The 26,275-nt window shown below is 48.1% G+C and overlaps 1 protein-coding gene across 1 annotated transcript in view; it reads left to right on the forward strand.

Annotated features, from left to right (window-relative positions):
- MARCHF4 (membrane associated ring-CH-type finger 4) overlaps nucleotides 1–25,993 on the forward strand; it is a 71,214-nt gene extending 45,221 nt beyond the window's left edge. Inside the window, exons 2-4 of the mRNA XM_016196897.2 lie at nucleotides 5,976–6,131; nucleotides 11,328–11,520; nucleotides 25,626–25,993. Of these exons, the coding sequence (XP_016052383.2) occupies nucleotides 5,976–6,131; nucleotides 11,328–11,520; nucleotides 25,626–25,993 (717 nt within the window). The remainder of the gene's footprint in view (nucleotides 1–5,975; nucleotides 6,132–11,327; nucleotides 11,521–25,625) is intronic.
- Nucleotides 25,994–26,275: the final 282 nt, after the last annotated feature.

The following is a 26,275-nucleotide window of genomic DNA, read 5'->3' on the forward strand; positions in this document are numbered from 1 at the left end:
TTTCAGAGCCTTACTCTGCCTTTCTCTTGTGCAAGAACAACCTCTCTGAGTGGCTATTTGCATATGTAAAACAGGAGAATTCATTATTAGCCTCATTTAATTATTGTGGTAGTGGATGGTAGAATGTCTATGACAGTATTTGTTGGAACTGTGAATGTGTATACCATTAGGATTATTAATAAGAATGCTATATAAAGGAGGAAGGAAGGAAAGGAGGCTATTGATCAGTGTTTGAAGTAGCGAGAAGGTGGGCTTAGAGACGTGAAGATCTGCTCTATCCTGCACTATAACCCCTTACATATTAACCAGCCTTCACTGAGCTCTTACTGTGTGCCAGGCATGGTGCTAAATATATTCTCTTACTTCAATATAGTCTTCAATTTCACAGATTAGCCATTTCATTTTAGTAGAAAGGACTCTCAGTGCTCCAACAATCATTCCTGATTTCTCTGCTCTAACCACTCAAACTCCCCTGGATTTTATACTAACTCTCAGGTATCCAATACCTCCTCCCCACCTGCACATCCAGCTCATGACTGTGCTTCATATTTCCCCTGGAACATGGGAGAAATCAAAGGAAACTTGCCAAATCTCTGGTTAATTCTCAGTTCTCATCCAACCTGACCCATCATCAGCCCCATTTGACGGGGCAGATCACTCCCTCTTTGGTTTTTGGAACATCATGTTCTCTTCTCATCTCACTGACCTTCCCTCCCAGTCTTTTCTACTGATTCTGTCCCATCTCCCAAGCTCTGACATCTTGGCTTCCTCCAGGGAGCAGCCCTGGTGTCTCCCCTCTTTCCCACCTGCCCTTACTCCTTTGGTGATTTCACCCAAGCTCGCGGCTTTAAGCACCATCTGTATGCCAGTGACTCTCAAATTTGTATGTTAGCCTGGACCTCTCCCCCCAAATCCAGACTAATGTACACTGCAGTCCTTATTTGATGTCTCCACTTAGACATTTAATAAACATCTCAAAGTTGACATGTCCACAGCCGAGCTCCCAATCTACCCTCTGAAACCTGCCCTTCCCTCAGTCTTTCCCAACTCAATAGAAGGCAACTCTCTGTCTTTCTCATGGCTCAGCTAAAAATCAGCAGCATACTCGACTTTTCTCCTTTCATTCACCGTATCCACTCCATCAGCAAATCCTAATATCTGTATCTTGGAAATATACTCAGAAACTGACCATTTCTCAGACCTTCCACTGCGACCATGCTGGTCCCAAGCACCATCCCTGCGTGCCTGGATTACTGCCCCAGCCTTCTGTCTCCTGCTCAGCCTTTACTTCCTTCTAGTCTATTTTCAATACAGCAGCCAGAGTGATCCTATCAAACACAGTCAGATCAAGGCAGGTCCTCTGCTGAAAATACTCTCATAATTTCTCATTTCATCCACAGTAAATAATTCATGAGCCTCACTTGATTGGTGCCATTTTTGATCCCCACTACATCTCTGACCTTACCTCCTACCCCTCTTCCCCTCATCTCAATCGCAGACACACCGGCCGCTTTGGTGTTCCTAGGACGGACATGCCAAGCATGCTTCTGCCTCAGGGCCTTTGCACTGGATGTCCCCTCAGCCTGGAATGCTCAGTCCCAGACACCTGCATGGCTGGCTTCCTTACCTTCCTTTGATCTCCACTCAGCTGTCCCCATTTGATGAAGCCTTCCATAGCCACCACATTTAAAATTTCAACCCGCCATCTCCCTGGTATTCCACTGCCCTTTTCCCTGCTTATTTTCTTCCATAGTACATGACAACATCTTAGGCAGTTACAGTTTTCTTTTCTTTTCTATTGTCTGTCTCTCTCAGACAGACTGCTGTATCCCTGACAGATAGAACAGAACTTAGGACATATTAGATCAATATTTAATGAATAAAAGAATAACTGAATGAAGCCCAGAGAGGTTAAGCAACTCGCTCAGGGTCACACAGATTGTAAGGGCCTGGATACACCCAACTCTGCCTGGGATTAGAGTCCAGACTCTTATCCAGCACACTAGTCTCAGCAAAGGTAGAGGCCCCCAAACGCCAGCCCAAAGGCTGGTGTTTCTATCATCTCCTTTGTTTTGACCTCCCAGAGCTGCACACTGCAGCAGGGCTGGGGCTGCCTTTCCTTTGCTAGACTGGATTTCTCTTTTTCTGCTTGTTGGTAGGGATGTTTGGTGCCTGTGTGGGTAGAAGGGGAAATCTTTGGCTTACCTGCCACTGCCATGGCAACTAGGTAACCTAAGGACTCCAGAAGCAAGTCCTTTCAGACTGAGAGGGGGAAAAAATAAAGCCCAAAATAAAGAGAAAGAAATCTGTGAATGGAGAAACGACGGGAGCCTTGCGCCTGCCACTCGCTGTGTCATTGGCACCAAGGAGAGCCCATTCTGTTCTCTCCCCACCCTCCCGCTCAGCCACGGCCAAGGGTGGTGGATCATCTTGTCCTGCCTCTGCCTCTAGCATGAGCCCACTTAACGCATCCAGGGGTTCACGCTGTTCTGTCCAGCATCCCCAGGGATGGGGGCCCCCAAACACTCTCAGTGACCTCATGATAACACAGAGGACTGTTCTCAGCCAGAAGTCAGGAGATCCATCTTCTGGCCCCCTACCCACCTCAGAGGGGCAGACTCTTAGACAGTTCTTTTTTTTTTTTAACTTTTTAAAAAATATGTTTTTTTAAAAATTGGTTTTAGATAGAGAGGAAAGGAGAGGGAGAGAGATATATAGAAACATCGATGAGAGAGAAACATTGATTGGCTGCCTCCTGCACGCCCCCTACTGGGGATCAAGCCTGCAACCCAGGCATGTGCCCTGACTGAGAATCGAACCTGTGACCTCTTGGTGCATGGGACGACACTGACCAAGCCACACCAGCTGGACTCTTAGACAGTTCCTTAATCTCAACCCCTCTCTGGGGCTCAGTAGACCATTTACTTAAGGCATGGTTCCCTTCTTTACTTTATTTGACAGTAGGAGAATCAAGTAGAACTGTAGTAGAAAAAACTATGAAATTAAAGTCCTTAGAGAAATTCAAGTTAGAACTGTAATATTCTCACAGGAAGACTTCCTGTGCCAGGCACCGTGCCCAGCATTTTGTGTGCTTGATCTCACTCCATCCTTATAGCCACCCTTGAGAAAGTAAGAGTTGCTCACAATGGCAAGATGAGGAAATGCAGCCTCAGAGAGGTTAAGACACTTGCCCAAGTATGCACAGCCAGTAAGCTGTGAAGAGGCATTCAGACCTAAGGAGTGTGTCTCCAAAAACCATGCTTTCTCCCTTCCCCCACACTATGTCCAGCGGAGGCCTGGGGATTAAAGAAGGACTGATTTTTCTCACCTTAGTCATTCCCAGGGCAGTCCCTGGGCCCCAGAGCTCCAAGCAGATCAGCAAGGAAGTGTGTGGTGCCCTTTGCATTTAATAAGCCCCTTTGTTGATCTGTGGAGTTTGCTGAGCTCCAGGGACAAGATCATAGTAATCCTCTCAGCCCAGAGGCTGGAGCCTCAGGGGCTGGGCCAGAGGGGCTGGTCCTCCCTCACATCCTGGTTCTGTCCAGTCAATGTGCCCAGTTCTCCACAGGAGCAGCCCCAATCCCAGAGGAAACAAGTCTGTATCTTGGTGGTGGGGCCTGAGCTGGGCCAGGGTGGGGGTGGGATCTGGGAAGGAGAGACAAGGAAGAGACCAATGGGCACAGGTGTGGGAGAGACAGCAGGGACCAGGATGCAGAAGGGAGATGAGTGGGAAGTGTAGTGAGAAACTTGGAGTCTAACATCAGAAAGACCTGGCTTCACATTCTGGCTGTGGCACTGGCTGACTAAGTGACCTTGAGTTGGTCATTCAACCTTTCTCTTCGATAGAAGCCCCTCTTATGTGGAGAGATGTTGACTACCTCAGTCTCCATGTTCCACTATCTTAGCCTTTAACAAGGTTTTCTGCAAAGAATGTCAAGTCTAACCTGAGTCCATCTGGCCGCTGGCTCATTTCCACTCCTCCTGTTCTTGAGCAATACAGCTATGATCAGCCAAAGATGGTGAAGCGTCCAGGTTAAGGCCTCTCAGAGCCCTAAACACAAAAAGATTATGGCTTTCTTCCCAGTATACATAAAAATATACTAAACCGTAAAATACAAAACTTGCATAAATGCCAAGATTAAAGTAGCTTCTTTGCAGATGTATTTTTTTTTTTTTTTTTCTAAAATCCTGGATTGCTTCCTTCATCAAAGTCAACCTTTTCTTACAGTTTTGATATCCTTGCTTTTACTATCTGTGGTGCCTGAAAAGTCCCTATTCTGCCTTTGGGTTGTCCAGTCCTAAGGGGCAGTGAGGGACCAGGAGCTCCAAGGGAACCAACACACCTTTGACCTCTTGGGCCCATAGCCAGGCACTGGGACCAGGTCATGCTTCCCCTTCTCAGATAAGTATGTTGAGGCTGGGTTGGGGGTAGGGGCTCCAGTGAGCCCCAGTGGTCCCATGTCCAGAGCCATGAAAGAGAGCCCAGGCCTTGTTATCAGCTGTGACCCAGCCCTTCCTGCCTTGTCTCCTGGCCGCTGCTTGGGAAGCAAGGGTGCAGCCTTCACTGTCCCCTGGCACCATTGCCAGGGACCGGGAGTAATGTCTCTTACCTGATCGGCAATTTGACATGGCTGCTTAACAACCCGATTAATCAAACTCAGCTCTTCCTGTTAGAATAAATGAGCCCAGGAAATGCTGCCATGAATAATGAGTGCTTTCGCCTCTCCCCCAGCACCTCTCTCCACACTCCTCCTCCTATTTCTTTCCCAGAGACACGTAGCAGCTACTCCATACAGGGTGCTTAGGCCTTTCTGGGAGCGGTGAGTGCCCAGCAATGTGGGCAACTCCTGCCATCTCTACTCCTCCCCCGGGTGCCATGGCTGTCCACCTGGAGCCAGAGCTGGCCATGTCCTATCTAGAGAAGCAAAGCCTCTTGCCCATCAAACAGATACGCATGCATCCCATGGTCAAAGTTGGATCAAGTGTCTGTTTCAGGCCCTGTACTAGCTGCTAAGGGTGCATAAAGATGAATTAGTTATTGTCTCTGTGAGGGGTAACAGTGTAGCAACCCAGAGACAGATGGATAAAATGCTCTAACTGGTGTAGGAAGGGCCTGGAGCCACCGTGAAGAGGCTCTGCCAATATTGGAAAAGCTGAGTGGGTCCTTGCCTCCCTGCTTCCACTTCCCCTGCCTTGATCATCCTTGCCACTCCCAGCAAGGCCTGAGGCTGCCAGGAGGGACCAGGCCCAAGCTCCTGGCTCCCAGGGATTCAGGCCTGTCCCCGCCTGCCATGATTTTATCAGTCTGGGAGCCAGGCGGAGAGGCTGTGCAGGGGGGACATGGGTCTCTATGAGCTGGCCTGGGGGAGAGTGCAAAGGCTCTGGATCAGAGTTCTAAACTCAGGCAGAGGCCCCTCACAATATGTTTTTAAAACTTCACTAGCTGCTCATATTTAACTATTAGGAGATTTTGCATAAAAAATTGCTACATAGATTCCCATGTCTACAGCTGGCTGGGTCTGATGGTATCTGTCCCTTTAACTGGTGTCTGGGCCTTTCAATTTGCCCCATTCCCCCACCAACTGGCTTCTGAAACTTGTGTTTCCTGTCTGGCCCGGAGGGCATTTGAGTTTGAGACCCCTGGCTGAGCCTTTAAAAAGAAGCCAGCTGAGGGGGGTGCCCCCTTTGGATGATAAGAAGGCTCCTTAGAAATTGGCCCACTCATTTTCACAGAAACCCTGGGACTGGGCAGCACCAAGTCGGACCCCAGGTTTAGAACTGTTAGTTGAGTTCACTGAAGCTTCCTGGCTCCCAGGGTGGGGAGGCTGGAGCCCAGTTCTCCTCTGTGGGGTCTGCGACCTTCCAACAAAGCCTGGGGTCTGGTTTCAACGGCTTGACCTCACCTACAGAGCCTACCGCCCTCTGGCCTGCCGTCCAAATTCTGGGCCTCACCACCTGTGCCTCTCGCCCTGCAGGGGGAGCTGCTGAGCCCGTGCCGCTGCGACGGCTCCGTCAAGTGCACCCACCAGCCTTGCCTCATCAAGTGGATCAGCGAGCGGGGCTGCTGGAGCTGCGAGCTGTGCTACTACAAGTACCACGTCATTGCCATAAGCACAAAGAATCCTCTGCAGGTACAACGGGGGGCTGCCTGCTGGCCTGGGGCTTCTCACAGCCCTGCTTTCCTGCAGCAGGGCCATTACACCTTAGAGTCAGGGCCGCTTGGAGAAAAGGAACGAGGTGGGCTAGGAGGGCAAGACCGCAGGTGGCATTCGGGCAGGAGGAAAGGGAAGAACTTGAGTGGGGGTTTTAAGCCCCAGCAAGAAGAGAAGAAAGGAAGGAGGCAAAGAGAGAGAAATAGATACAGAAGGAAAGGAGTGTGGTGAGCCCGATGGGGGAGAGAATAAGGGAGTGCTGGTAGGGTGGGTGGGTGCATGGGTGGGTGGAAGCAGAAAGGAAAGGCCAGGGGAAGGAAAAGGGAGAAAGAAGGGGGGCGGGAGGAGGGGAGGGGAGGGGAGGGGAGGGGAGGGGAGGGGAGGGGAGGGGAGGGGAGGGGAGGGAAGGGAAGGGAAGGGAAGGGAAGGGAAGGGAAGGGAAGGGAAGGGAAGGGAAGGGAAGGGAAGGGAAGGGAAGGGAAGGGAAGGGAAGGGAAGGGAAGGGAAGGGAAGGGAAGGGAAGGGAAGGGAAGGGAAGGGAAGGGAAGGGAAGGGAAGGGAAGGGAAGGGAAGGGAAGGGAAGGGAAGGGAAGGGAAGGGAAGGGAAGGGAAGGGAAGGGAAGGGAAGGGAAGGGAAGGGAAGGGAAGGGAAGGGAAGGGAAGGGAAGGGAACAGAGGGCAGAAGAAATCAGGATGGAAAAAAGACAGAGGGTGGGAGGGGTGAGGAGACAGACTAAGATGAAGCTAAGGGCGGGGAAAGAAGAAATAAGGAGAGAGGAGACTCAGTGGCACTTCCCACATCTTAATGTACATGCAGTTCATCTGGAATCAGACACAATTCAGGAGTCTGGGGCGGGCCCTGAGATTCTGCATTTCTGATAAGCTATAAGTTGACGGGGGTCATATAGATTCTGCTGGTCCTTGTGACAAGGGACCAGAGAAGAATGGAGAAGAGACAGGGGAGGGAGGCAGAGGGAAGCATGGGTAACAAGGGAGAAAGGAAAGGGGGAGGCTATTTCGAAGGGCAGGGGCAGGGAGGGGCAGGGCTGGGCCTCTAAGACCCCAGGAGTCCCCTCACCCCATCCTCCAACTCTGCCCTGACACAGCCATCATCCCAGAGGAGCCCTCAGGCCCTGTACCACCCCATAAACCCTCACACTCAAACAGCTCTCCCTCCGAGGCACACACAGGCATGCACATGCAGAGAGCGCTTGGCTTCTGAAAATACCTCCACATACGCATGGTCAGCCAGTTAAGCTGCTACGTAATCAGTTAGCCACCAGGCTCGCGGGGATGGGAACCTGAGCAGTCTGCACAGTGGTTTCACTCCTCCCTGAGGGGGAGGGGAGAGTGGATCCTTCAAGCCCAGGAGGGTGGTGGTTTGGTGGGGATGGTGGGGTGGGGGTCTCTGCATGGGGTGGGGGGCAGGGCAGTTGGAAACCTGGAGCTGCAGTATCCAGGGTGTTTTATTTTAGCCCCTATGCAGTTGTACATGGGGCACTGCCAGGAATGTGGGGTGTGTGTGTGTGTGTGTGTGTGTGTGTGTGTGTGTGTGTACACACAGTACATGCATGTGGACCAGGGACTCTGGAAGGAGACATTAAAACCCCCAGACACCTCAGCCATCCTAATGGTGGAAGAAGGGGTCAGAACAAGAGGTGCCCCTCCCTGTGCCGGTTCCATCTTCAGTCATGTGTCAACTCTTGCAGCATCTTAAAATAGCAGTGTTGTGAGACGGCTGATTCCACGCTCTGGGTGCATTAACTCTCCCCTCCTCAGCTGATTCAAGCTTGGAGAAGGGTCAGAGTCCAAACCTACAAGTCTACCCCAAAATGTCCCTTTGGTTCAAAATCAGGCATTGCCCTTTGACTCGTAAAATGAAAAACCATTTAGGGATAACTCTTTCTTGGCGGGGGTGGGGAGGGTACTTTAATCTCGTAAGTACAGTAAGCAAACGGCAGTATTGACAAAATTGACCTATTAATTTATTGCTAACTTACTACTATGATTCTGCTGCTTCTGGAAATGCAATGGTGTGTGCTCAGTAAAAACCATTTCACTTTTCCAGACAGCAGCAGCAGAAGTAAGTAGTTTGGACTAGCAGCAGTGTTGTGTGGTTGTGGCCCAAACTGTCCCAGTTGTGTGTCCCGTGCTCCTTGGGCCCAGCCAAGTGTGAGACAGTTGCCTGTTGAGCCTCAGTGGGTAACTTCTGCTCCCACGGGCCAGGCAGACCATCCATGGTACAGGACAGAGCAGGCAGGCCCCACTGAGAGAGAGCAGTGCAATGGGTGGGGTGCCGGGCTACCGCTGCTCAGGGTGGGGAGCTTTCTTCCAGGCCCCATATAAAGTTGTGAGAAACTGCAGTCGTGACAGCATATTCCCTCAGTGACCTTCTGTAAGCCCTGGGTCTAGCAGAAGAGCTACGGAGAAAGGAGGAGTTTCAGGGTGGCCCCGTGGTCTCAAGACTTCGCGGCTGTTTTTCACCCTCTCTGCTACACCTGAAACTGCAATTACATTCACGTTTGGCTGGTGCTTACTGAGGCCAGCCGCCGTTCTAAGCACTCATATATGATCTCATTTAGCACTGAAAACAACCCCATGCAGTGGGTACTGTTACTCCCAATTTATGGATGAGATGATGGAGGCACGGAGGGGTCAGCAGTGTGCCCAGGGTTGCCCTGGTGGCACAGGGTTGCCTCCAGGGGCTCCACCTCCCAAGTCTGGCCCTTAACCTCCACCCTTTAGCGCACAGCGCGGAGTTTGCTGAGTACGTTTACCTTTAGGAAGACCCGGCCTCGACATGCATAACTGTATTTTTGCTGAAACATAATGAAGAATAGAAATGATGCAGCTCACACCCTTCAAATGCTGAATAAAGAGTTATTTCATTTAACCCTCATAATACTCCAGGAAGTGGGACTGATTATTTCCACTTTTACAAAAGGAAACTTGAGAATCTTTATCATTTATTGACTTCCCCTAGGTCATACTCCTCAGGCTGGGATAGAGCTCTGCTGGAATTGGGTCACGGCCCGTGCCCCGTGCCCCTTGTCATAAGGAGGGAAGCAGCCAGGCAGGCGTGGCGCCCCCCCCTTTGTGTGTGTGTTCGCTGTGCTGAGAACAGGCGGGGCACGAGAATCCGGATACTGCACTCAGAATCTCACGTGGTGGCTGGTGGTGGCGGAGCCTGGAACCCTGGAGCCCTTCTCCCCTTCCCAGCCTCTCTCGGAGACGTCAGTCCCTTGTTCTCTGCTTTCTCCTTGCACTTTCTGCTCCCAATGCCTCTTGGGGAGCCTCGTGTGGGACAGACAGGAGGACAGCCTTGACAGTGGCACCCCACCCTGCTCCTTCATCATGCTTGATTGTAGTCGGAGCCCTGTTTAGTTTCCATAGGGGACATGGGAGCTGGTAAGAAGGGGTTTGAGGAATTAGGGGAACTTTCTGTGCCTCTGAATTTGGGATTTTTAAAGTCTGGAGCAGGAGAAGGTGAGGGTTATTGGTGGTAGAAACAAAAAGCCCTGTCAAGAACCCTCTTCGCAGACAGCGGGGCAGGCTCTGGAAAAAGCATTTGCCCTATATGAGCAAAGTCTGTAGGATCCGCCCTCTTCTGGAAAATGCCCTTGTTATGTGTAACCCTAGGCTGGGAGAAGCAGTGGAAAATTTAAAGGCCCAATTACCTGTAATGGAATGCTGTCTGTATAATTAAATGTAAAGGCTGATGTCCTACATCTAGACTAGCAAGTGAAATGTTTTCCAATGGTTACAGTTCCTTGGGGGCCATTGGTCAGTCCTGGCTGGAGCCAGAATCAGTGCCCCATCCAGGTCATTGAATGCTTAGTGAGGGCTCACTTGGCAGTGGAAGGTAGCCTGACCCTCCTCCAGTTCAGGCTGCAATGCCCTCCGGGTGTTCTCTGTAAGGTGTTATACAAATTCCTACAATCAGGAGATTGTCCTTCCCTCCACCTTCCCAAACCTGATTCTTATAAAATTGTCCAACTTCGCTGCTTAAAACTGTTCAAAAGCATCATATTTACTCTTAAGACAAAGTCAGAAATCTGTGCCTGTTCTTCAAGATTCCACATGGTCTTCCCTTCATCTATTTCCAGCTTTCTCACCCCACCCAACAACCTTTTTGCTCTCTCTGCTGCACTCACTCTGTTCTTCTTCCAGGTTTTCATACTCACAGGGCCTTTGCACATGTTCTTTCCTCTGCCTAGAGCACTCGCCTCTCCTTTCTTTCCCTAGTAAACTCCTACTCAACTCAAGCACCACTTCTTCTGGGAAGTCAAATCCCCATTTTTTAGACTTCCACAGTTCCATGTACCTCCCTTTCTTACTCCTGATAAATTACATGTGTAATTATTTGGTTGTCTGTGTTTCTAGATTGTAAGCTCCATGAGAGCAGAAATCTTGTATGTTTTTGCTTACTACTTTGTCTCCAGCACTTAGCAGAGTGGCTGACACATAGAGAACACTCAGTACGTATTTGTTGAGTGACAGCATGAATAAATCCCAAACTAAAATCCAACTCCAGGCTCATTTAGGCCTCTGCTACCTAGACCAGCCATAGAATAGCAGAATTTCAGAGTTGACACTCACCCACACCTTAGCCTTCAAACCCATCCATCAATACTACTGTTAGTATAATGCTTTTTCTGTTCAAAAAAAAAAAAAAGAAATCTCAGTGTTCGTATGTAGTCAGTAGATTATACTGGTTTTCTTGTCTCCCCCCCCCGCACATCCTGTGTCCTCTGTTTGTTGAATTGGTATCTCTAGCATGTACATTAAAGGCATGCCAAGTGTTGCAGAAAAGTAGTAAAAGGCCTCTGTCCTCTCAGTGCCTGTTAGTGTAAAAGTAAACAGTGTTGCTCTGAAAAGAATATTCTGGGCCCTGGAACACCCCCCACATTAGCTCTGCATTTCCACTTCCTCCTTCCCATTTCGCCATCTGTATCATAATCAACTCCCTTCCCAGCCATGCCTGCCCCAAACCCCATCTTTACAATGACTTTTGATCATGTGGTGTGACATAGGTTTCCTCCACAACTCAGAAATCTGCAAATCCTAAACCAGTGGTGAGAGCTTGAGGCGACAAAAGGGAGAGGGATGGGAATGGGATGGGAGTGGAGTGAGGGCCTCTGAGCATCAGCTAACCTACCCTTCTCCTCTCCCCAGTGGCAGGCCATCTCCCTGACAGTCATTGAGAAGGTGCAGATCGCAGCTGCCATCCTGGGCTCCCTCTTCCTCATCGCCAGTATCTCTTGGCTCATCTGGTCAACCTTCAGTCCCTCGGCAAAATGGCAGCGCCAGGACCTCCTCTTCCAGATCTGCTACGGGATGTATGGGTTCATGGATGTGGTATGCATCGGTGAGTGGGAGGCTTGCCTCTGTGGGAGTGGGAAGCTGCACGGCAGTGAGTTAGACAAATCCCCTGGGATCCCACGCTCTGGAAGGTCAAAGCAGCCTTGAAACCTGTGAGCTCAGGAGGGACCAGAGGCTTAGATTTGAGAGGTGAGCAGGGACAGGGGGAGCAGGAAAGGGCAGGAAGATCTAAACACATCTGTCCTGCCTGGTTGAAGGTCAGGATAAGGGGGCTCTCCACTAAGAAGAATTGTGAAAAGCCAGCTGGTGAGTCTGTCTGCCTCAAGCCAGATGAGGAAGGCTTCTCTGCTGTGTACCCCGTGGGTGCCAAGCCAAACCCAGGATGCCTGAACATTTAATTCTATTCTCTTCACAGCAAAATGCCCAGACACAGTATTGAGGATGCCTGCTTCCTTGGTCCAGCTTTCCATAAGCCTATTCCAATGCCCAAGATTTCTCAAGTCTAGTTGTTTTCAAACTGTGTGTGGCCCTGGGCTTCCACACCCAGCTTCAGGGGCCACCTTCAGGAGAGGGAACCAGAATGTTGCCCAGACAGGCTCTGAATCTTCACCCCTGCATCACCCCTAGTTTCTGTTCTTTTATCTATTTACATACGTTTCCATTTCAGGTACAATTCTGTTTAAAAGGCTTTCGTGTTTTAGAAAAAAGTTGGGAACCCACCCTTTGAGTCCCTGCTTATCCCATTCTGAAATCTATGTTCCCCTGTCTTCCATCGTGTTAGGTTGGTTGGTGAAGGGCTGGGTCTTTTTGTTTTTCCCAGCAAATGATTGTGACTGTCAACTCTGAAGTCTTCGTCCACGTGGCTAAGGAGGCAGGGAGTGGCCATGGTTTTCTCTGAGTGACATGGAGCATGCTTAGCACTGGCTGCATGTCCTAACCCAGACCTCTCAGATTACCCCTAGGACATGATGCTGACAGCATCAGAGCTCCACAGCCGTCTTCTCTGGGCATTCATTTGTGTATTATATCAAAATGCTACATTGCTTCATTTGGCAGAAAAACATCTATTAGCTAGAATTTGGCTGGGATGATATTAATGTGAGTGTCTCAGGGGTCTTTAAATATTAGAACCGGAGAAGTTGGAGACTTGCATACTGATTACAGTAGCTAGAGACCAGCGATGCTGGAACTTGTAAACTTGTCTAGCATCTCGCTGCCTCTCCGTGCTAGCAAAACCAATACATCAACCCCCAGTTCAAGAGACTTTTAATTATGGCATGTAGGCAGTGAAAGAAACAGACTGCCCAGGTTTGGAGGGCTGTGGAAGAGAGAGGACTGTTAATGGGAGGAAAATGACTTGAGGCATTCTAATTTAGTTCCCTCTCCCACAAAACTCCCTTCCTACTCCTGCTGAGCCTGGTTTCTTGATGCCAAAAGCCAGGTGTGTCTCCATATGGCGGTAGGAGGCTCTGGCATGGAGGGGGAAGCAGCGGAGGGCCTTCCTGTAGGGGCCCCTCCAGCTGCCCTTCATTCTCCTTCAGGCAGGCTTTTGATCTGTCCTCGATGTGAGCTTCTATGAGACATACTTTCCTGTCACGTAGTATATTAGTCAGCTTTGGCTGCAGTGACAAACAACTCCAAAATTGCAGGGCCTTACAACAAGCTTTATTTTCCATTCATGGGTCTAAGAGATGGCTGTGGCTCTGCTAGGCTTGGCTGGATTTAGCTTCTGACTGTGCATTGGGTCTAGGCCTGCTCTGAGCATCTCCTCATGCTGGGACCCAGACTAAAGAAGCAGGGACTACAGGGATATGTTCTTCTCCTAGCCAAGTGCAGGGACACAAGAGGACTGGTTGACACTTGCAATGCTTCTCAAAGCTTCTGCTCAGTACTGCCCACTGCTCCTCCTGTCCACAGACATTGGCCAATGCAAGTCGCCAACAAGTTTTACATCAAAGAGGTGGTGGGGCAGAGAAGAATACTCCCCCTTCTCTGGTGGGAGCATGGGTGAGAGAGAGGGGCATAAATACCATCTAACGCTCAGGGCTCCATAGATCTGAAGACTGAGGGAATTAAACATAGAAGAGATAGTACAATCGACCAGTACAACTCCCTTGTTTTGTAGTTGAGAGAGCTGGGGCCCAGAGAAGGGAAGTGATCTGCTCAAGATTGTTCATCTGGGATTAGAAACAAGGTCTCCTGACTGGTAGTCCAGTGCTCCTTCTATTAGCCCTTTTGTATCAGATAGAGGAGTCCCATGGCATCACTTGTGGGATACCTGCAGATGACACCTGCTGCTTTGGTACACCTGGGCCCACTTACAGGAAGAGCCCTTGCAAACAGGCCTGCTCTGCTCCCTGTGGCTCTGAGCCACCTAGCACCCCCACTCTGGCCTGCCTGGTGCTCTGGTCTCTCCTGCTCATAGTATCTCCTCCTAAGTAGGGCTCCGCGGCACCATCTCCTCCTCTGTCTCTCTCTTGGCTCTTCTCTGTCTGTCTGCCTTCACCTGGCCCACTTCTATCTCTCTAATTCTTTCTCTTCTTATATCCATGTCACATGTAGTCACTCAGTTTCTGGGAGAAGCAGAGCAGGCTAAATACTGAGAGCTTTCAAATTGTTTTCCTTCCTGCTGAGCCTTTAGAAAAACATAATCCATTCTGCTCCGACAAGCCAGTGACTGCTTGGAGACAGCCACTGAATGGGAGAGGAATGCATAGGGCCCTAATTGCCTTTGGTGCCATCAAAAAGTAGTCAGACTATCATCTTTCAAAAGTTTAGGCTATTCTATCACTTTGTTGGCTATAACTAGAGCTAATTCAGTGTCAGAGCACGTCCCCTGGGGCAAGGATTATTCTTCCCACTTTTCAGATGGTAAAACTCTGAGACTGAAGATTTGTCTCAGGCTGAGTCGGGCAGCAGAGTAGGACTCTCAGTTCGCTGTTTTTCTAGGAGAGGCTGTCCAAGGAGAAAATGCTGGGAGACAGAATCAAAAGGGGAGTAACCTAGAGAAGGGAGAGGGAGGTGACAGGCAGTAGCTGAAATGCACAGATTCTTATGGTGGTTGAGATGATGGTGTTGATGATCAGTTGCAATGTTGGTAGTTTTGAGGGTAAAGTTCAAGTACGGGTCACTTCTCCTGCTCTGCATGTGCTGGCCAGTTGAGGAAAAATACACAGTACTGCACAAGAGGTTACAGACTATCAGCTTTTTAGGGGCTCTCTGGAAAGGAGAAGCAGGTGGAGCCTGCAACGTCTACCAGAGTTCTCTCCATTTCCAGGCTCAACTAGATATTCAGACTCACAGAACTACCAGTGGGCACACTTGGCACCAGATTCACATAGAGGAATGTAGGACAGGAACACGGCCTTCACAAGGCAGGTCTGGCTTACTTCTGCAGGTGAGTCCTTGCAGGACACTTCATATCCTAGCCCAGGGCTAGTCTCTTGGCCCTCAACTAATTGCTCAGGAAGGAGATGAGATTCACAACAGTGGGTACAGGGTCCACCTTGGCATGGCTTCCAGGGCCCCCACAAAAGTCCCTGCTTCCCTTTCCTTATCTGTGAAATGGAACAATAACACCATCTTCAGAGCTTTTGCTAGGACTGGTTAAGATGGTGTATGTAAACAAGAAGGCACTTCCTAAATATCAGTGACCAGGCGAGGAGGCACCTGATCAGGGTAGATTCCGCTCCTAGTAGGGACTCAATAAAGGTTTGCCCAAAGCCTTCAGAGCCTGACCCCGTGTCCTCACGTAATTGAGAGTCTGCTGTTATTTGGAGCAGTATTCTGGAAGGTCTTGGGTCCCCTCACCCGTGTCCCCTCAATGAGAAGATCTGATTACATTAAATGTCCTCATTCCACCTGCCTCTCTTCCGTCATCTCTAATGACGCCGTCTGCCCCAGCAGAGACGCTGACAGAGACTCACAGAAAACAAATGGGACGTTCTCTGCTCCAGTGGGTCAAGTTATTAGAATTTAACAAGAGCAAATTAATTAAGGTCTTTGGCACCAAAAATATTATTTTTTTTTTTAACACCAGAGACACAAGAGATTGGCCATCAAAAAGTCAACTTTGCAAAAATGAGGACCTCATCCTTACCATGCTTGTTTTTCACTTGTGAGTGGAATGGGGTCAAGGGGAGGAAGGAGAGCAACACTTCTGAGCTTGCTCCAAATCTTTAAAACAGTGGAATATGGTCATTAACAAAATTATTTTTAAAGTCTTTTTGTTAAAGCTTCCTCTGTGTGCTGTCTATTCAGGTTGTTTCCTATGATTTAGAAATACCTGGTACCTGCCCTCTGAAATAAAGGAATTCAAATCCTGATTCATAGCAAGTGGGCAGGGGGTGGTAGCAGCAGAACTATAACAACATTATCTTTCAAACTTCATTTTAATTCACATTAACTAAAAATACATGTATACCACAAAGATTCCTTCCTTTCTTCCCTCCTTTGGGCTAGAAATGATCTGCCTGTCAAACCTTTAATTCCCCTATTAGGAAGCTTTGAAAATATGGAGGAGGCAGCCTGATGCAGTGGAAGAGACTAGGAAATAGAAGATCTAGGTTTTAAAACAAGATCAACTACTAACTACCTCTATGACCAAGTTACTTCCTCCTTCTACAACTCAGTTAACTTATCTGTAAAATAAGAGGGTTGACCCTGACAATCTCCAAGGTCTTTCTAGGCCTGACATCCTAGGATTTTGAAGTTACTTCCTTTGTGAGAAGATGTCATAATTCTCAGAGGTTGACAACTGTGGCTGTAGGGAAGTCTCAGTAATGGTGGGCCAGGCCGAACAACCCATAGGCATCAACCACACAAATGAGCAAGTGAGGTTCAGTCCATGTTCCATTACCTGCAAGTGGTTTGTCTAACTTTCTGAATTAACTATTAACTCATATCTCACCCATGCCCTCCCTCACCCCCACAGCTTCCCAAGAACATGCACGACCACCTCTCTCCACAGCTGAGCTGCGGGGTGCTTGGAGGATGAAGATGAGTGGTTTAGAAGCAGACACACAAAGTGAGCACTGTCCCCCTCAAAGGAGACCCCTTGGGTGATAATTCACTTAATCCAGTTGTGCTGACAGGCTCAAAATATTTTAGGAACACCTCTTGAGAACTGTCTTCAGTGCTTGCAGCACAGTCTTTGGAACAGGCTCAGAGGGGCATGACTCTCTGTTGCCAGTGGGTTTGTGACTAGAAATAGCCCAATCTGATAAATAAGGTGGATGCTCAAGCCAGCTAATACATTTTGGAGACCACACGAAACATGCCCTAATTTCCTTTTCTCTTGTGGCCTCTAATCTAACACTGAAGTGATTTTAGTTAGGATAACTCCAGCAGATATATATAAAAAAAAACCCTCCAAATTTCAGTAGCTTAATGCAATAGAAGTCCCTGGTCAGTGGGAGGTTCTCCTCCATATAGCAATTCAGGGACTCAAGCCCCTTCCATCTTGTGGCTCCAAACTCTCACAGAACTTTTGAGTCTTTTATATCCAGCTAATAGAAAATAAAAGAGAACATGGATAAGGGACACACACACACACACTTTCCCCCTCAATAATAGTGACAATAAAATAGTAACTAACATTTATTATTCATTATGTACCAAGCATTGTGAAAGTACTTTATATACATCATCTTATTTATTCCCTATAACTCTGTGCTGTAGTTACTATTATAATGCCCATTTTCTTGATGTGAAACAGGCTAAGAGGTAAATCACCCGAGGTCATACAACTAAAACCCAGTTCCATCAGATTCCAAAGCCCACAGCCTCATCTACTCTGTTATAGCAATGTAACACATATATTAAAACACATCTTATTATGAATTAGAATAGAAATTACATATACATTCACATATATAATTTCCAAAAAAATTATCTCCTCCATAGCTGGACTCTCTCTGGAGGGAGCATCTGACCTTGAGCACAGAAGAGGAAGCAGCCCAAACACACAGCACTGTTCTGTCTCAAATAAACCTAGGTTTATGTCCTATTTTATGTACAAGCTGTGTGTCTGTGGACGTTTAGCCTCTCTGAGTTCAGTTTCCTCTTCTGGAAAGTAGAGATAACATCATCTACCTCACTGGGTTTCTATGAAAAGTAGACTATATTTGCAAAGCTGTTTTAGAGTGACAGACATAGTAAGCGTTCAATAAATATTGACTATCATCACCATCAATCACCATCATCACCAGCACCTTCATCATCACCATCCAGAGTGACTGAGAAATGCAATTCTGTCTGTATCTGTCCAGACAGTGAGAACTCTAAGCCTCATAAAGGAGCCCCACAGAAAATTATCCACAATATCTTAGGGCATAATTCACAGGAATGGATCTTTTAATTATACCAATGCAAAGATATTTGGGGCTCCAGGATATTTCTCTTCACTACTCAGTCCTACTGAGTTAAGCTTATTTCATGTCAAAGAGCCTCAGGAGCCAGTGATTTTCCAGCCAAGGTCTTCTCACAGGTCTCTGCACTACCCTGAGTATGCCGAGATCCTGGAATGTTCTCACGCTGGCGCACTGAGAAACACTCTGTACAGCTTGACCAAGGTCAGCTGGCCAGCAGGGGCCCTGCTCGGAAGGGAACTCTTTTAGAAGTCACCTCCCAGGGGACATCTCTCCCTGGGCACTGACAAGGCACTGAGAGATGGAAACAGGAGGTGGCTTTGCATTTGCCCTCACTGAGTGCATTCAGTGTCCTCTGTCCTTTGAGTCTTTGTGGAAAAAGTCAGGTAACTCAAAGCATTCAAGTCCAGGTGAGCCTGCCCAAATGGGACCCTGGACCCACATCTCGCCAATTCCTCAGGGAGGCCCGGAGAAGTAGAGCCTGGCTCAGCTTGTGAGAAGCTTAGAATATTGTACCCCTGGAGAATATTGGGCAAGTGGATTGCCAATCAGGCCTGTCTGGCAGCATCTTCTGAATCCACCCCAGATAGCTAGTTATATTGATTTCTTCCCCACACTTGCCTGATACATTGTTTGGTGCAGGTCATGGGTAGGGCTAGCCCCTTGAGGGTTAGCATCTGGAAGGTGAGGGTTTGGCAATGGTGGGGCTTAGGAGGTGTTTTGCCCCACAGCTGCCTGTAATTCTGCAGGGGGAGGGGTGCATCCCTCTAGGTCAGTACTGAAGGCTCTTGGTGGTGGGAGAGGAGAAACAGGTGTGAAGGTTCATCTCTACTTCTGTGGAGTCAGTTGGTCTCTAAAGCTCCTTTCAGTTCCAGCATGTTACTCATCAGTAAACAATGACTCAGCCTGAGACTCGGGAAGGACAGTTAGGATGTAGAAGAACAGGTGCTTGTGTTTGGGGATGGGGTTGGCAGTGAAGAAGGGAAAGAGATATGAGTGGGCTTTTTCTGTCCCATAATCTCCCCTGTCCCCACAACAATCAGTGTTATGTAGCATTGAGTGTTAAATGTGTGCTCGGCACTGTGCCCGGCATCAGCACACAGGGCTCATTACTTGATTTAGCCTCATGACAACCCTCTAAGGAAGGGGTATCAGCCCCAATTTACTCAGAAAAAGGAAATAACCTACCTAAAACCACAGGCTAGTAAGTGACAGTGCTCTGAATGTCAATGCATGTTCATGGGTGAGTAAATTGTGGGGCCCAAAGGTCTTTGGGTCTCGGAGAGGAATAATCCTTTTCTACAGTAGCCTGACATTTTCATGCCTGTCACATCTGAAGCAGAGTATTTTAAAGTTACTTATAGTTACCTTTTTTTGTTCAAAATGTAGAGGCTTTGTGAGGCAGGAGGCCAGGATGGGGACCATGTTCTAGGTACACAAGTGGGGTCCACACATGGGCAGCACTGGCACTGCCTGAGAGCTTCTTGCAAATGCAAACTCGTAGGCCTCACCCCAGACCGACTAAGTCAAACTCTTCGGGGGCGGAGCCTTGGAATTTGTATTTTAACACACTCCCTGGTTGATCCTGGTGTGTGCTAAAGTTTGAGAAGCACTGTGGAGAGTGGTCTGCACCTTTTATGCCTCTTAACCAGCAGGAGATGGGGACAGGGAGGGGGATTCTAGCATTGGGGAGGGGACCAGAGGCTTCTCTACAGACTTCTCAGTTAGCTTTGGCCTCTTAATTCCATATGTGATGGAAACTGGACGCTCGTAGAAGCACATAATAGGAAATAGCAACTGGAATTAAACTGTATCTTACTGCTGTGGACACAGCAAGAGCCAATGGCTAAGGTTCAGCAGGGGAGGGTGGGGATGCCACGTCTGGAAGGAAGAGCTCCCTGACACCACAGTGGCGAGCGTGGGAGCCGTGCTGGCAGGACCATCCACCCACTCACAATGGCCACCTTCCCTCATGGGCTGCGCTGAGCAAAGGGCCATTTCAGCTGGAGGTCCGGGGGAGATATGATGACAAATGAAAGGTTCTGAGGACCTGTGGAGCCTACAGTTTTGTGGAGAAGAGAGACGTTAGAAAGACAAAGGCAGCGATTCTCCTGGAACTGGATTTCCCACAAATACAGCTCAGGGTTGGGCATCTCGTAGGTGGTTACCAGGTAACTGTTAAGTTACACAGAAAACCCCAGAAAAAGGCTCAGTCAGAACTTACTGGGTTTCTAATACTCCCATGCACTCTAACTTTCAGTTTTCTCCTGCTGCTTCTCTGCCTCCCTTCACCAGCAGCTGTCTTTCCCCGTTCTGATTTCAGTCTCTCTCTCTCTATCCACTGCCATTTCCCACCCATCTCCTTTCTCTTCCATCTCTTCAACCTTGCCCGCTTGCCTGTCCCAGTCAGGTGAGCTCCACCCATCTTCTCCTGCCCCCTTTTTAAAATTCTGCCACCCTAGGAATCCTAAGTAATTTGTAGAGCAGGAAGCCGAGGGAGTGCCAGGGAGCAGATACGAATGAAGTAGTTTGTGCTTTTCCAACTTTTGCCAAACAAGCATTATCTACAAAAACATGTGTGTCTTCCTCTCCTTCAGCCACCTATCCATTAAAATGGTTTAATTACTTCCTGAACACTAGACAGTTAGATAATTAGAAGGCAGCATTCAGACCAAAAATTTAAGCCACCCTATTCAATCAGAGTAAAACTGTCTGATCAAGAAGCTAATTAAGAATTAAGTGTAGTGGCTCTTATTGGAGTTAGTTTAGGGCTTCAAAAGATCCTGCTTCTCTCTCCCCGACGCCCCTGTCTCCTCCATCATCACTGAGGCTTTATTAGTCTCCTGGAACTGTTAGCTGCCCAAACCTCAACCACACCTCCTATCCTCGAGGAGCTTATGACCTAGGGGGAGGAGCACAGCAGTGTTCAAACAAGGCTTGTGGGATAAATGAACAAATGAGCACTGCACTGCCAAGGATGCACAGCATGTATTCAAAAGGTTGAAAGAAAGAAGCGAGTTGGCACATTGGGAGAGGGTGAGAGAGTGAATAAAGAAGAAGCCTACTTGTCCATAATCAGGCAGGCTGGTGAAGGGATCCATGGTGGTCTGCAGATTTATGAACTCCCTAAAATTATAAGCACAGTTTGTGTGTCTGTTTTTTTCCAGGAAGATGGTCCTTAACTTCCATGAGATCCTCAAAGGGGTACATACCCAACACATTAGGATCTACTGAGCTACAGGGAGATTGTCTCTCCTTCACCGAGCCCTTGAAGACTTACTGCACAAAGTGCAATTTTCAGGAGCTTTAGGAAGGAATACTGGAGGAAAGAGTGACAGTGGGTAGCTGTCTTACCTCCTAGAATCACAGTGTGTTGGAAGTTGGAGAGGCTTTGAGGAGTTCCCATCCAGTCTCTGCTTCACATTAAGGAGGCTGGAGTGACTCATTGCTGTTTGCTCCTATGAGTCTGTGCTTAAACACAGGGGCCAGACCAGCCACCCCTAGATTTACAATTGCCATAAATTCCATTGTGCCTCATCCCCAATCATGATACTCACCATCACAGGTCCCAGCCTCCAAGACCACCCTCACAATATGGACAATTATCCCTTTCCTGGCCCCATCTCCCCAGCCCTTCTATTGTGCCCTCTGGACCTCATGGCCCATCATTGGCAGCCTCTTCTCTAAGTGTTACTTTCATCTTCCCTTAATTGCAACATAACTGTCTCCTGGGGGCAGTGTTTCTTGCATGGCTGTCTCAGGTGGTGGCTGCTTTCTCACTCATACACTGTCCTGTGGAGTCTGGAGATGGGGGCCATGTCCCCCTTGCTTCGCATTACCACTTCCAAACCACTTCTCTTCCTTTGTCCTTCAGAAACCCCAGCCCCTTTGCAGTGCGTGTCATCATATATTACCACCCCTTCCCCCTTCTGGCTGTGTTGGCTGCTGACTGCCTACTCATGCTCCGTGGCCCATACACTCCCTCCCACCAGTCTTGACTTCAGCATCTCTATAGATCAGTGGTTCTGCTCTATAGAGGTGGTACCATCCTCTAGTGGGAATTTGGGAAATGTATGAGGGTTTTTTCATTTGTTTTGAAATGTAGTTGTGCCCCAGCATTTATATTGAAATTTATATAGTCTTGTTATAAATGACTTCCCTTCTTTTTTTTACTTTGTCTGATAGGGCATTATATTATTATTATTACTTTAAAAAGCAACCATAGTGACTTATCTTATGAATCTCGTTTCAGGATAAGAAAGGGGATATTAAAATATATTTGTTATAAAAAGAGGACATTTGGTCTGATAGCACTGAGGACGGCTGATGCAGAAAATCAGCCACTCAGCTTCACTCAAGTGGCCATCCTCTAGACCTCTTCACCAAGAACCACATCACTTCTGGATCTGGATTTAAACATCCCATTCTCTGATTATCACCTACCCTCCATCTTTGTAGTTTACTGATTCCTTGACTGATGCATGGAAGAGGCAAGTAACACAGGAGACTTCTAGAAGCTGAAAAGGGCAATTCTTCAACTTCATAGAGACCTCTTGTCATTGATGCTAAAGCTTTCCTTTTTCCTTTTTTTAAAAAATATATCTTTATTGATTTCAGAGAGAAGAAGGGGGAGGGGGAGAGAGAGAGAGAGAGAGAGAGAGAGAAACATCAGTGATGAGAGAGTCACTGATCAGCTGCCTCCTGCACGCCCCCGACTGGGGATCGAGCCCACAACCCGGGCATGTGCCCTGACTGGGAACTGAATCGTGATCTCCCAGATCCTAGGTCGACGCTCAACCACTGAGCCATGCCGGCCCGGCTCCTTTTTTTCATTATTCTTCACCCTTTTTGTGTCTTCACTTCCCTCCTCCCCAGTCTAGACTCCATAAGCCAGTGTAGTAACTACTCCGTTGCAAACACCCATAATTCTCACCCTCTCTCCTGTCTTATTTGATTAGAGAAACAGTCTACACTAATTACATCCAGCTCTGTTCTCACTCCACAAATGCACCCAGCAAACAGGTGAAGGTGTAAAGAAAAATCACACAACTAATGACTAGGCTCACTTCAAATTTGTGAGTACCCAACACCATCAGATAATTCTGCCACATCTTCCTTGTAAATTCACTCTCCCACTTTCCAAGATAATTATTTTCCACTTTCTCTTTTCTCCGCAATTGTCAGCACTTCCTCCCTTATCCTTTCCTCCTTAGCTGATGACTTCATGGAAGAAAAAGATGCACTTGGATGAGAACTACCTGATTTTGCCACGTTCACTTCTATCATCTTACCTTCAAGGTGCCCACCAACCCAATGGTCACTCCTCATTTCACTGACCTCTCAACAGCATCTCAAAGAGTTACCACTCTCTCTTTCCTAAAACATGTCTTTCTCTAGACTTCTGGATCTCCACACTTACTGGTCTTGCTTCTACACCATTTATTGCTCCTCCAGAGCCTCCTTTGCTGATTCCACCTCCACCAAATCGCCACCAAACCTCTACATATCTGCAACCCCAGGGCTCTGTCATCGGCTCTCTTCTCTTGTTTACCAACTCTCTCCAGGAGATCTGGGCCATTCCTAAGGCTTCAAATTCTACCTCTGCACTGATGACTTCTATCTTCAGGCCAGACCCCTCCCTAAGCTTCAGACTTATATATTCAACTGCCTTGCTGGTCCTTCCAGTGAGATTTCTATCAGACATCTTAAGTTTACTATGAATGAAATAGAATTATCACTGTGGCTAAATAATGCCCTAAAGACATCCAGGTCATAATCCCTGGAACCTGTTAATGTTGCCTATATGGTAAAAGGGATTTTACAGATGTGATTAATTTAAGAATCTCAACTTGGGGAGATTATCCCAATGATTCAGGTGGGCCAATGTAATCACAGTGTTCTTATGAGAGGGAGGCAGAGGGAGACTTGAAGACAGAAGAGTAGTAGGAGCTATGACTTGGAAGAAATAGGTGGACTGATGCAAGGAAGAAGCAAGGTGACTTCTGGAAGCTGAAGAAGGCATGAAAATGGATTCTCCCCTTGAAGCCACCAGAAAGAACCAGCCTTGCTGATACCTTCAGATCAGCCAAGTGAGACTGATTTTAGACTTTTGATCTCCAGAACTATAAGAGAATACATTTGTGTTATTTTAAGCCACTAAATATATGGTCGTTTGTTACAGCAGCCGTAGAAAACTAATACAGTCATTGCTGCCACCACACAAATCCATACTCCCTACCCTGTGCCTTTCACATCTCGATAAATGGCACCACTACTAACAGATGAGGCCAAAAGCTTCCAAGTTGGTCAGATTTTTCTCTTAACTCACACCTCACCTGTCAGCAAGTCTGTCAGCTCTACCCCCAGCATACATCCTGATTCCAACTGTGCTCCCTGTCTCCACGGCTGTCACCCTAGTCTAGGCCACCCTCATTTCCAACTTGAACCATTACATCACATCCTGCTTGGTCTTCTGCTCCTTCTCAGTTATTGTTTCACAGGAGCCAGAATGGACTTTCTGGAGAGTAAGTTCACATTATTCCTCCTATAAAACCCTTCAATGGTTTCCCACTGTACTCAGGATAAAACATAAGTTCCTTGCCATGGCCTACAAGGCACTATCATGGATTGGCTTCTACACTTGTCTCCCTGAACTTCTCCACTCATTCGATGTACCCAGGCCACACTGACCTCTTTTCTGACCCTTTTCATTCATTTCCATCCCTTGGCCTTTGCACTTGCAATTCCTACCACTAAATGCTCTCTTTTCAGAGATTTGTATGGATTCTTCCTCATTATTTAAGTCTCAATTCAAATATCACCTCCCCTAAAAGGCCTTTTTCCTACCACCCTCTTGCTAAACAGAACCTTTAACATCTGCAGTCAGTGGCTATCTAACACAACTTTATCTTCTTCATAGCATTTTTTCAGTACCTGAAGTAGTTCTACTGGCTTGTTTACATGTCTGTTGTGTGTCTCTCCACTAGAATGAATGTAAGCTCTCTGAGGGCAGGACTCTGCCTCTCCTGCTCACTGCAGTGTCTCTAGTGCTTGGCACACAGTAGGTACGCAATTAATACTTATTTGCCTGATTGTCTGACATGGCATTTCTGACTCTACCTCCCCATTGGCCAGTATAACTGCATCAAAGTTCTCTCTCCAGGGGTGGGTATATATCAGGGGCATTGGGCTATTTATACAGAGAGTTAATCAGTGGAATTTCAGACATCATTTAGCAGGTATGGAATGACCATGGGTTTCTTTTATGGTGCCTTTGAAAGCACAGGATTCATTCAACATCAACTAAGTACCAGGTGCCATGGATACATGGTAGAGAGAGGAAAAGATGCAGGGTGGGGCAAAAGTAGGTCTACAGTTGTGAGTACTCAAAACACAGAGTTTATTCTTGTATTATTATTTATCAATTATTGTATTATTTTCCACACGAACAACTAACTGTAAACCTACTTTTGTCCCACCCTAAATTTATATTATGCCTCAAAGGACAACAGATTTGGATTTTGTGAAGTCAAGGTGTGGGCCGGTAGAGGAGAGGGAGGCAAAGGTGCCACATGGAGGTGTTCGGCTGTTGCATGGGCTTGGTGTGGTTTGCACCCGTTGAGCCTAGGAATGTAGGGATGGGAACCATGTGCTGAAAGGTAGGTTTGAAAAGAACAAATCAACTATATAAATCTGGCTTGCCCCACACCAAGGCTATTTTTAAATAAAGGGAGATTCTGACTTGCTTTCCCTTACGTGGCTCTCGTCCTCCCTGCTGCCTCAGGTCTCATCATCCACGAGGGACCCTCCGTGTACCGCATCTTTAAACGGTGGCAGGCTGTCAACCAGCAGTGGAAAGTGCTGAACTATGATAAGACGAAAGACTTGGAGGATCAAAAGTCAGGAGGCAGGACAAACCCCCGGACCTCCTCGTCTACCCAGGCCAATGCCCTCTCCTCAGAAGAGGCGGCTGTGGACACCCCTGCCCCCGAGGAGGGCCCTGCCCGGGCAGCGAGCCAGCCCTCAGGCCCTCTGTCTGATCACCACTGTGCTTACACCATCCTGCACATCTTGAGTCACCTAAGACCTCATGAACAGCGCAGCCCCCAGGGCAGCAGCCGAGAGCTCGTCATGAGGGTCACGACAGTGTGAGAGGAGAGACCTGGAAGGGAGGCCGTGACCTGCACAAGAGGGGAGGGCGAGCCAGGGAGGGGCTGGACCCCCTGGGGTGCTGGTCTGGGGAGCAGGGGTGGGGAGGCCAGGTGGCTCCCCGGGGGCCAGAGCAGAGGGCAGGCAGAGGGTGGAGGGCAGGATTGGAGCCTCGGTGAGTGATGCTGGTGCGGTTTCGTGGTTTCCAATCAGTCAATACGGTTCTCCAACAGGAGCAAGGAAAGCCAATACAAACTCTACAACGAAGTGCAATACAGACTGAAC

This window comes from Miniopterus natalensis, chromosome 8, assembly GCF_054644295.1.
Source record: "Miniopterus natalensis isolate mMinNat1 chromosome 8, mMinNat1.hap1, whole genome shotgun sequence".
NCBI classification, from domain to species: Eukaryota; Metazoa; Chordata; class Mammalia; order Chiroptera; family Miniopteridae; genus Miniopterus; species Miniopterus natalensis.